The sequence below is a fragment of the Ruditapes philippinarum genome, unplaced genomic scaffold (genome assembly GCF_026571515.1).
Source record: "Ruditapes philippinarum isolate M1 unplaced genomic scaffold, ASM2657151v2 ctg86_1_1_1_1, whole genome shotgun sequence".
Taxonomy (NCBI): Eukaryota; Metazoa; Mollusca; class Bivalvia; order Venerida; family Veneridae; genus Ruditapes; species Ruditapes philippinarum.
The window spans coordinates 274,658-287,393 of NW_026864957.1; the positions used below are offsets into that span (position 1 = coordinate 274,658).

At 32.5% G+C, this 12,736-nt stretch overlaps 1 protein-coding gene across 1 annotated transcript; it reads right to left on the bottom strand.

Annotated features, from left to right (window-relative positions):
* Positions 1 to 4,255: 4,255 nt before the first annotated feature.
* On the bottom strand, positions 4,256 to 11,779 carry LOC132727397 (uncharacterized). Its single transcript, XM_060712859.1, has 4 exons — positions 11,551 to 11,779; positions 9,404 to 9,505; positions 5,479 to 5,590; positions 4,256 to 4,999 (listed from the first exon to the last, which is right to left on the bottom strand). The coding sequence occupies exons 1-4, from the start codon at positions 11,719 to 11,721 to the stop codon at positions 4,848 to 4,850; spliced, it is 537 nt and encodes a 178-aa protein (XP_060568842.1). The 5' UTR covers positions 11,722 to 11,779; the 3' UTR covers positions 4,256 to 4,847.
* Between the last annotated feature and the right edge of the window lie 957 nt (positions 11,780 to 12,736).

The following is a 12,736-nucleotide window of genomic DNA, read 5'->3' on the forward strand; positions in this document are numbered from 1 at the left end:
GGGTTTAATAGTTATTGAGGGGACACAAAATGTAGACTTTTAATTATGAAATGAAGACTTTTAACATTTGACCTTTAAGTGTGACCTTGATCTTGGGGGTAGCTCTGCACATCGTCTCATTATGGTGATCCCTTGTGCCAAGTTATTTCAAATGTTATGGAGCAGACACAAAAGTGTTACAGACAGACTGACATCCGACCGAATAGGGATAAAGGGCCATTTCTATTGTTACTTTTTTTGTTTAATAAAGGGCCATTGCCTCTTATTCTATTGTTACTGAATGAATTCTATTGTTCTTTTTTGTTCTGTTTACAGTTAGATGGCCCCCTATCCCCATTCGGTAGTGCGGACAGACGGAGACTATTCCTTTAATCCCCTTACCGCTTTGCAGAAGGGGATTAATAACTGTGCAGTGCGAACAACTTAAAGAAAGCGTGACACGGATGTTGAGCCTTACACTAATGTTGAGCCTTACACCATAATGAGCAGGATAGAGCATCCTATATCTCAAATAGTCATATGATAATCATTTCACATCTAAACATCAAACATATACATGTACTTTAAACTGTCATAACACACTCCAAGTAAATAACAAACACATCAACCCATTTTCCTGAAGTTATTTATTAACATGTAATAATAAAACATATAATGATATGTATCTTTATTTTTATCACAAGTCTGAAGTAGATGAAATAATCTGAATCAGACAACTTATGTACATAACACACAAAATACTTTATATAGGTATATACTAAAACACTTGCTAATTCAAACTCAAGTCCAGTCTGAATTTCTCAACAAATTGCATAAATCTGTTATTAAGAGGTTAACACATGGCGTAGTGAGCTGGAGGGAATGATAAATGGTCCACAAAACATAATGCCACACCCTGTTTTCATAATGTAAAATGTCACGTCAAAGTTACAGTTTTTGCAGGAGCTCCGCAAAACCCGGTCAACAAACTCATAATTGTCACTTATAATCAGTTGAAATCATTTTGATAATATATATAGTAACAAATGTATTTAAAATCATCAGAGACGGCCCTCAAGTGATAATTGGCCCTGGAATGAATAATGCCCTTGGACTGAAACCCTCTGGGCCATTATTCATTTTGCAGATCAATTATAACCTTCTGGTCCTATTCTGCCATGTATTAACCGCTCAATAATAAAACGACAATATTGATACTAAACATCTAAAAACTGGAATATGGCAGCCAAAACTAGAACCTAGCACCTTATGCAGCTCAAACCATGTGCCCATTTACTTCCATACACAGACATATATACATATAAATTGGTATCATATAAAATAATTGATAAAATATATACAAAACAAAACAAGTATACAAGTATTGAAATTATAGGATTAGATTGCATTTACATGTTACTGAGAGGACTAATTATATAATATATCAAGTATTTCTTACGCTTCAGTGCAAGATAAAAATTGGTTTTAATAACAGGGTGGTCTTAACAGTGAAGCGGTCTTAATACAGGAGTGGTGTTGAGCAAGCTTTCTAGTGTAGTTCATAGACTGAACTTCAGGTGTAATATTTTCACAAATGGCACATATAATATAATACTAGAATTTAATATTTTCAGAAGATGGAATGTAACAGGTGGTGTCCACTAGCTTGTAATCTTATATGTAAAAGTAACAAATGGCAAATTCACAAGGTGGTGTTCACTAGTAATACTATGTAATAAACAAAATTTCTATTAAATTCCTGATTTTACAATATAGCAATGCAGTTTTAATTAATTTCTCCCACATAATGCCGTACACATTTTCTCATGATTACATCAACACATGACATGACAATGTTTATGCTCATAATATTACATGTACAGGCTTTATAGATGTAATTTTGTCAAAATGTTCATTCATTTACTATTTTATTACGCTATACCTACGCAAAACTTTTAGTAAAAAAATTCTTTATCTCAACCTTTTTCAATTTTTATAAATAATTAGAAAATCTGGTTAATATGTGTACAAATAGTAAAAAATAGTATGAAATATATGATAAACAAGATCAACAAGGAAAGGCGGCGTTCAATAAACGTAACTGAAACTTACACTCAAAAGACAACATGAAACAAGAGGGCCATGATGGCCCTGAGGTCGCTCACCTGTAAGCTGTATATAGGCCCCCCAACCCCCCCAATGTTGCAGGGCCAATTTAACCCAAGGGCTTTTATTTGCACAAACTTGGTAGACACCCATAAGAAGATGTTTCATGCTAAACATCTAAGCTCTAGCTCATTGGGCTTTTTAAAAGAAGATTTTTTTTAAGTTTTTACTATACACATTATAGTTAAAAACAATGACACCCCTTTGGCCGGGACAGTTTTGACCCCAGGGCTTTTATTTGAACAAACTTTGTAGACACTTACTAGAAGATGTTTCATGCTTAATATCTAAACACTAACTATTTGGGTTTTTTCAAAGAAGATTTTAAGTTTTTGCTATACACATATAAAGAAAATCAATGACCCCCGGGGCGGGGCCAATTTTGACCCCAGGTCTTTTATTTGAACAAAGTTTGTAGACACTCACTTAAAGATGTTCCATGCTTAATATCTTAACTCTAGCTATTTGGGTTTTTTCAAAGAAGATTTTTTAAGTTTTTACTATATGCATATAGGGAAAATCAATGACCCCCGGGGCGGGGCCAATTTTGACCCCAGGGCTTTTATTTGCAAAAACTTGGTAGACACCCATAAGAAGATGTTTCATGCTAAACATCTAAGCTCTAGCTCATTGGGCTTTTTAAAAGAAGATTTTTTTAAAGTTTTTACTATACACATTATAGTTAAAAAACAATGACACCCCTGGGGCCGGGCCAGTTTGACCCAGGGCTTTTTATTTGAACAAACTTTGTAGACACTTACTAGAAGATGTTTCATGCTTAATATCTAAACTCTAGCTATTTGGGTTTTTTCAAAGAAGATTTTAAGTTTTTGCTATACACATATAAGGAAAATCAATGACCCACGGGGAGAAGATTTTTTTTAAGTTTTTACTATACACATTATAGTTAAAATCAATGACACCCCTGGGGCCGGGCCAGTTTTGACCCCAGGGCTTTTATTTGAACAAACTTTGTAGGCACTTACTAGAAGATGTTTCATGCTTAATATCTAAACTCTAGCTATTTGGGTTTTTTCAAAGAAGATTTTAAGTTTTTGCTATACACATATAAGGAAAATCAATGACCCACGGGGCGGTGCCAATTTTGACCCCAGGGCTTTTATTTGAACAAACTTGGTAGACACCCATTAGAACATGTTTCATGCTAAATATCTTAGCCATAGCTCTTTGAGTTCTTTTAAAAAAGAAGATTTTTTTAAGTTTTTTTACTATATGCATATAGGGAAAATCAATGACCCCCGGGGGGCGCCAATTTTGACCCCAGGGCTTTTATTTGAAAAAAACTTGGTAGACACTTATTAGAAAATGTTTCATGCTAAAATATCTTAGCTCTAACTCTTTTGGTTCTTTTAAAAGAAGATTTTTTAAGTTTTTACTATATGCATATAGGGAAAATCAATGACCCCTGGGGCGGGGCCAATTTTGACCCCAGGGCTTTTATTTGAACAAACTTGGTAGACATCAATTAGAACATGTTTCATGCTAAATATCTTAGCTCTAGCTCTTTGGGTTCTTTAAAAGAAGATTTTTTAAATTTTCTACTATATGCATATAGGGAAAATCAAATGACCCCCTGGGGCGGGGCCAATTTTGACCCCAGGGCTTTATTTGAACAAACTTGGTAGACACCCATTAGAACATGTTTCATGCTAAATATCTTAGCTCTAGCTCTTTGGGGTTCTTTAAAAGAAGATTTTTTTAAGTTTTTACTATATGCATTTAGGGAAAATCAATGACCCCCCGGGGCGGGGCCAATTTTGACCCCAGGGCTTTTATTTTGAACAAACTTGGTAGACACTCACTAGAAGATGTTTCATGCCAAATATCTAAGCTCTAGCTCTTATGGTTTTTTAAAAGAAGATTTTTTAAGTTTTTTCTTTCGGTTGCCATGGAAACCAGAGTTCTGCATGGTATTAAATTCTTTGAACAATTTTTAAAGGTGACCACCAAAGGAACATTCCTGTGAAGTTTGGATGAAATTGGCTAAGTGGTTTATGAGGAGATGTCATTTAAAGTAAAAGTTTACGGACGGACGACGGACGGACGGACGGACGCCGGACGAAAAGCGATCACAAAAGCTCACCCTGTCACTTCGCACCAACACAGTATAGCTCATATGGCCACTTTCCAGCTTTACTGGTGGAAAAGATCTCAGGTGCCCTTCCATGCATAATTTTAGGCACAAACTAGTACTTGATTAGAACCACCAAACTGACAGCTGTGAAGAACAAGTAAAATACATAGTATATACAGTTATATAAATAAGATAACTTTTGTGACAGATGAAATTTGCGTACCGATAACCATCAATGTCCAGGCAAGTTCTTGTTTTGTTGAAAAGAAAAAAGTCAAACCTTCAGTGAAACAAGGTTTCAGAGGCTGAAATTTTGTGATGTACATGTTGTACTTTCTATATTGTTATCTGTAACCAAAAATAAAGTGTTAAAAAACGGTTTGCTTTTTCTTAGGAAATATATACACTTAACTAGAAGGAACTACTTTTTTTTATTATATCAACATTTGTGAGATTCTGCTTTTAATATTTATTCCTAAAGTTTCGAAGATTAAATTCATTTCTAAAATTTACAATAACTGGATGGACAGAGTAGACATTATGATGATCTTGCTTTATGTAAAACAATATCATTGAACACGTATATTTCATATTGCATAATAAGAGATTACAATTCATTGGTAAATCTTTTCTTGATATCATCTGATTGTTGAGCTATAAGAAAGTCCATGTAACCAACTATTGGGTACTTCGCCAGGTATGTGCCAGTATAAATCCCATCTAGTCCCTCTAGCTGTTCATCATCAAGGCCTGTCTGTTAATAGAAATCAACAAAGTTTCTGGTTTAAAAATGCTAATCAATGAATAAGATATAACATTTCCATGACAATTCAGCTACAATATATAAGTAAGCTGGATGGCTTTCTCACACAAAAGAATCCAATGTTTCTGTCAGGATTCGAAACAACAGCAGTGTGGGCCAGTCAACGGCGTTAATCACTCAGCCACAGACTGACATTTTCTAACAAAATAATAACCAATATATCTCAATGAAATAAACGGTCCACAAATATGTATTATATTTGAATATTGATTAAGACCTTTATTGTTCAACTATTCATGTACATTAGTTCAGGCACAAGCAAACATTTGAGTAGAACAACTAACTATCTGTGAAATAACAGGATAGCTTTATTTCTCAGAGAAACAAACATCCCTGTCTTTACAAAACTTAAAAATACCCTGAAAATTGTAAATACATTGATGGTGTTTTTAAATGAAACAAAACTGAACATTACCAAATCCTGAGTCAAATCGTTTCTCGTCTAGTGACCACAGAGCATGGGCTCCTACTAAGCATCTTTCGCCGCGCTTAAGATATTGTAATCTGATTCTCTTGTTGTAACAATGCTGAAATCAACATATGTAAACAATGAATGTTTAAAGCAAAACCGGGAAACCACATGCTCCCAAATTAATTGGTAGTTTTAATCCTCATTAAAAGAAACAAGCTTATAACATTTTTTTTCAGCTTCTTAAAAAACGCTAGTAATTTTGGCCAATAACATTGTTAATTAATTTAGTGTAATCATTTTGGCTTCAAAAATCCCCTTAATTCCTTTGTAAAAAGCAAATTAAAATTTTTTACTGGCTTTTTACAAAGCTAAACCCTACCAGTCCCCTCTATTTTTTTTTTCGGCCCTAAAATTTGGGGGAAAGGTAAGAAAAAATGTTTCCCTACATATTGCCTGCCTTTTTTCACTTACGAAAAACATTTTTTAACTGCAATAAAATAAAAAACTATTTTATAAATTTTTCCCCCATTTAAAAACTTTAAAACTCACCTTTTCCTTTATGTAACATCAAAAACTTACACCTTCATTTTCCCCAAATTTGATTGGTGCATTTTGGCGGGAAAGGAAAAAAAAAACAAGTCCATCATTAGAAATTTACCACACATTGTTTTATTTACTTCATTGACAAGGACATTAGTGACTATATGAAGAGGAATATGCAATTAGTATCCACATATATAGACCTGATAGAGCATTAATTTTAGTCATACTAAAACAATGATATTATTCCTTTTATTTTATTTTTGATTGTGGTAAAATATTGGATAGCTACAATTTTAGTTACAGCAAGACATGTATATTTGTACATTACAGATAAATAGCAAAGAAGTCCTGTGCAAGATTTTGGCTTTTTTTAACCTTACAACCAAATATGTTTTGTACTTTATTCTAACACAACCCGCAGTTTTCCCTTTTGAACATAGAAGAACCGAAAGTGTGTGTTATTATGCAACAAAATCACTGTTGACGTTTATATTTAGACTTGTGACGTAATCATTATATACATGTGACATAACCACTAAAAATGTGATGCGCTGAAAATAAGTACGGAAACAAATCAGGTGCAATTTAGCTTAATAACAGGTACGGCAACATTTATTTGCTGATGCCGTGTTAGAATCAAAATAATATATCCAAATCGGTGATTTTATCCCTTGATAACATCACTGTTTGTCATTGGGATGCGCATCATTATATCACTTGGGCTACGCCCTCGTGATATTATTCCTCGCATCCCAACGCCAAACAGTGATGTTATTGAGCGATAAAATCACTGTTTTGGATATATTATTTCTTAAGTAAAGACTTCTAAGATTGGTTTTGGACTGTTAGCCATGTGAAAATGGTGAAAGCTGCAACCAGTCATCACAAAAATTGATTTCAACAGCTACATGTAGAATCATCATAATTGGTGTGAAAACAATAAATACGTTACAAAGTTCTATGTTTTAAGCAAAAGTTAAAGTTTATTAGTACGTATTTACAAAATTAAATTGGTCAGAAGCTGCGCAGTAGCACAACCAATTTAATTTTGAAAATAATTATAATATGTTCTAATAAATTTAAACCAGCTTTAAATCATTTTTAAAAACAGACGATTTACTAGACTGATTAACAGTTTGTCGATTTACCAAAGTAAATGTGTTATGATTTATTTGAAATACTGCAATCCTATTGTACAAAAAATAATTTCAAACACTTATTTTCATTAAAAAATATCCTTATCATCAAAACATCTAAATTCATGTCCATATCTCATGGACATATAGTCTGATTTTATTGACCTGTCAATTATGAATACATTATAGCACTCATTTAAATATTCGATCCCACTTTGGTTTGTTCCGTGTAGTTTACGAGAATTAATGTGGAGTATATTGGTCATGTTTTGAAAGTCATGCAACCTTAATGTGGAGGCTTTCGTTAATTCACAATAGCACAGTCGGTAAAGAGAATGCCTGATAATTGAGAGGTCTGTGGTTCGATCCTTACTGATGACATTGTTTTAGGCCTACTCTTTCTTTATTTTTGCAGTATAGTTAATGGAACCGATTTGTAGTGTGTTTTACGGCATTGAAATGACAATTATTGATATTAATCCGTTTTAATTTTAAACAGGAATTATTTGAACATGTTAAAAATTTAAATTTTAAAAATAGTATAGACTTTTTTAAGTAAAACATAATAAAAGAAAATGAACATAAAATAATAATCGCATATAGCTTCAATAATGTTGAAAGTATTAATAAGAAAAAAACATGGACCAACGCGGTGTCGAACTTAAAACACGTATGGCACTTAGATTATAAACTCATGCTTTACCCTATTGCGCTATGACGCTTACAGTACACTTAGTTCATTCATACAAATTAAATTAAATACCATCGTAAAGCGTACATCTCACGGAACTTACCGAAAATCTACCAAAGATTAATATATTGTGTGCATCGACCGTGTAATCAGTATGTATTTGACAGGTTAATAAAACCAAACAATATCTCCACTACAATGAGTCACTTTAAGTTCCCTGTCATACAAAGGGTTTAAAGCTACTTAATGCACATTCCTTCTTAATATAAATAATTAAAATCATTAAACAAACTTTAGCCCAAGGCTAATTTGGACATTTCTTTTTCATGACACAATATTTCAAGATTGTCAAAGTAATCAATCTTTGGAAAGAATTTATCAATATATAAATATACAATATGGGTGAGACATAGAGACTTCCCTAAACTGCCAAGACGAACCCAAAGAAAGGTTAAATCAGATGCTACCAAACATTTTTTGACATTAGCAGTTACAGTGAAGAAATATTGATTAAGGCAACGGTTTATATTAAAGTCTTGATCTATATCAATGATATATTCAAGTACCCGACATTTATAGTCTTAATTTTTTTCATGACTTAATCATCCTCTGACTCAGCTCCGAGATATTTTTCTCAGCAATTCATACATACATTATGTAAAGTCAATTAAATTGCATTAAGAAGCATTATATGTATAGTAAAAAGCCTATGTGATAGAGAAATAGGACAAGTTACCTGTCAACATATTTATTTCAACCACTTTGATATCATGGTCATACATACACACTTACTTTAAAAAGCTTAACTCTTAAACTGCTGGATTTGTCTAATGGATTTGCCCTGCTTTTAATTTGGACAGTTCTATGATTATTAAAATATTAAGGGATTTAATTTCAAAATACATGTACAAAAATTAAGTTACCAACAGTATAGTGCCTTAAGTCAGACTACACAGATGTACATACTGGCCTGTCTAAAAAGTCTATACTGGTGAAAAGGGATAATAACTTTCAGTTCCATCAGGTTGTTAATGATATTCGATAGAGCCACTTTATACAATAGATATTATGTACAATGAAGACATGTAAATTTGAGATCAATCTTTGTATCACAAGGTAAATTATCATGCAAAATCATTGCACTATAAGCACATGTGTAGATATATAGATATTAAAATTCAATGATAACAAAATCAATTAGTGTAACATTATCTTTAGATTGAATGCTCAAATATATATATAATAATTATACAATATGGGTCTTACAAATGTAAAAGAAACTTAATTAGTTAGACCAGAGAGACCTCACATTACTGGGTACCTCATAAGCTTTCTTAAAATACCGAGTTATATAATGTTCATACTTAATGTTGACAAAAATGTGCCAAAATAAATATAGTAAATAATAATATAGATGTAAGATACAAAACTTCATGGTCAAGTTAAAAGTACCAAAATAAATATTAATGATAAAATAAGAACTGATGTAATAAATGAATAATAAACAAACAAAACTGATAGAATTAATTTTCAACATAAAAGTTTAATGCAAAAAAAAAAAAAAATATTTGCCTAATAAGCAAACAGCCCTGTCCAAAATTAACTCAAAACTATAAAACATGTTATACCTTAAATCTTGTGGATAGAAGAATAAATATACCTACAAATGAAATGTTTTAAGAATTTATGGTACTGAAAAAGATTCATTTCATCAACTAATCAACTTTTGACAAGTTTAGGTGTTTGGTTTTCAACTTTTGTATCAAAGAAGCTGGGCCAATAGTTTAATTAGATGACACACTGACAGCGTATACAAGAACAATCTCATATGGAATATTAAAGAAAATTCACATATACTGTAATGCCAGGTGGACCAGTATGCAGAACCAGAAACAAAACTTGTGTTTTAAGTTATACGGGGAAGTCAAAGACCGGGCCCGCGAAGCGGGTCCGGGCTTTGGCTTGCCCGGCTAAAGACTACACGTGTATATTTAAAAGAAAATCAAATAAAAAACAATTAAAAAATATATAGAATTCTATACCTATCAAAGAAATTTTCAGTGTCAGTTCTAGTCGGGCGTCGCCATTTACAATGTAACTCAATGATAATAGGCGGGGTATTCCGATAACGGAACAAATCTCAACTTTTCGGATTAATAATAATCGTCGAGTGTTCCAAGTGAAAACGGAAGCGGTGCATGTAATACCGAATGACACCTTTACAACGGAAAGAATGAAAGAATTTTTTAACGACTTCCCCGTTCATAGGCTTTGCCTAATTTCATATTATATAAATCAAACACTTTATAGAGTATTGTCGGGCACATTCCAGTTACACCCGTATCCAATTACCAATACCTTAACTTCAGTGCGCAATTTATACAAAACTAAAACAAAACGTTTCCGATTATAAGAATTCTAGCTATCTATTACTTCGAGAAATTCAGATTGTCCTACTGGACGAGCATTCTACCAGCACTCTACTTGTAAATACGAGCGGACGAGTGGAATTTTCAATCCCTGTTCTATATATATATATCTTTTAATCGTTTGTTTATTTGATTTCATTTTAAATATACATGTACACTTTGCCATTTAAAGCCAAGTTGGCCAAAGCCCGGGACTGTGAATGACTTCCCCATATCAGCATACTGCCATTGAAATTGAATCAATAAAATTTTAATGCGTTAATTTATCATACATGATACTTAAACATCTCAATTTTGAATCCAACTCAGCAAAGTATTTATAACAGGAATAATCATAACATTTCGGCTAAGGAATAAGCATAGAAGAGTTCCGATTGAAAACGGAAACAGTGTATGGAAATACCAATTCTGAAATCGTTGAATTACACTTTACAATTATCTACTGGTCAGGAACCATCAAACGGACACTTTTTGAACATTTTTCTATACAAATTTCATAATTTTAAAGCTAGAGGTACAAAAATTTGACACAGTACAGCTAGGTTCTTCTCCTAACTTACAAATTAGTTTGTTTAGTTCTGATTATGTTGACACTTGTATCTGAGGCCCATCAAGGAGGGTATCAAAAATTACCTAAATTGTACATACTACAGTACCATGTGTCCGGACAGATATGTAATAACGTTGATTTAATTCAGATAAACGCTTTGGTGTTCTTTTTTTTATTTTTAACATGACATACAATATTTCAACAGCAAATGCTGAAGTATTGAATATTCTATTGTTTACTCTGCAAATGATTATTGCTGCTATATGATGTCAGGCATTGCTTTCTTGACCCCCAAATTTCAACGTCAACATTCTTGAAATAGACATCAAAATATTACCATTTACGGAGGTTGAAATAAATAAATTTACTTAATTTTAGAAGAAACATGCATTTATTGTTGATAAAAAAAGTGACTGACAACCACTGAACAAAGAAAATTCTAAATCAAAGATTTTCGGGGCCGTCCGGGATTGGTGGTTGTCCGGTTTTGGTGGTCCCCAACCAGTACATGTATGATACAGGCATAAAAAGATAAATGTATATTAAAAGATGAACAGAATAAAGCTGCATTTAGCTTTTAAGTTAATTTTTATCTGATCTCTGTCCATAGACTTTGCCTTCTTTCATTTTTTAATACTTGAGGAAAGGTTTCTAAATACTGAGATTCGTCCCATGATTGGGGCGAATAGTCAATGGAGCGAATCGTTACATTAGCAGGCTACTTACGTCAGTTCCGTCATATTTAGCAAGTTCCTCCGCTGTGAATATTTTCAATGGCTCACCACCTTCATTTGTTTTAATTTCAACTTCTACCGGCTTGTATTTACCGCTAAATACGGTCTTAATTAAAATAAATATCACAAAAGCTGTTTTTATTGATGACATGGCGGCAGACATCTTTAATGGCACAAACTAATATGCTGACCAACTATATAGTATCACGTTGATAATGTAGATAGTTGATGAGTATCTCTTTCACAATTTACCCTCAAGCGGAATATGACTAATATGGACAAATATGACTGTTACTGAAGGCTACTGTACTGTAGAAAGAAGACAGCCGACAAGAAATGAACGACTGAATGAATAATGAATGAATGAATGAATCATTCGATCAATCAAAAAATCAATCAATAAATGAATCAATCAAGCAATGAATAAATGAATGAATCAATCAATCAATAAATCGATCAAATGAATGATAGCAAAAAATCATACTAATCTAACATACTTATAACAAACCCGGGAAACAAACAAAAAAGAAAAAGATAGATAAAAAAGAAATAAAAAGATATTAATTGGATATTTAAACAAGCAACCACATATATGCAAAATCTGCAAGATGTTATTTACGTTGAAGTTTTTTTTGTTATTTTTTTTTAATTTGCTGTTTATTTATTTTTATTTATTTATTTTTTTTGGGGGGGAGGGGGGGGGGGCAACATTCCATATTATTTCTTGGCATTTAAATGAAATTTGACTTCAGCAATAAAAATCTTATGTACATATATGCATAACGTTGCTGTGGTTTCACTTAACTTATTGTCACTTTAACTTGTTTAATTTGTAATGTTTTGTTATTTTCTCTGAGTTTTTGAGGTAAGAATCATATTCCTTTTCTTCAGCTTTCGACTTTTAGTCTTTTTGAGAATTTTTTTTTTTTTAATGATTGAGTTAGACTGTTAAGACTTAGCCACATTCATAAAGTAATATTATAACAAAAGCCCTTCTTATTGAAGGGATTTGTTTGAGGTATGTAGAAAATCTAATTTTGTTTTGCCTCAAAATGATTCTCATGTTACAAACACATTTTTCTACAATGCCACAAAAGACAAGAATTCTTTACCAGTGTTTGGTACTTTGTGTGGACAATAGTCCACGATAGTCTAATGACATCTAATTTAAGTCATTG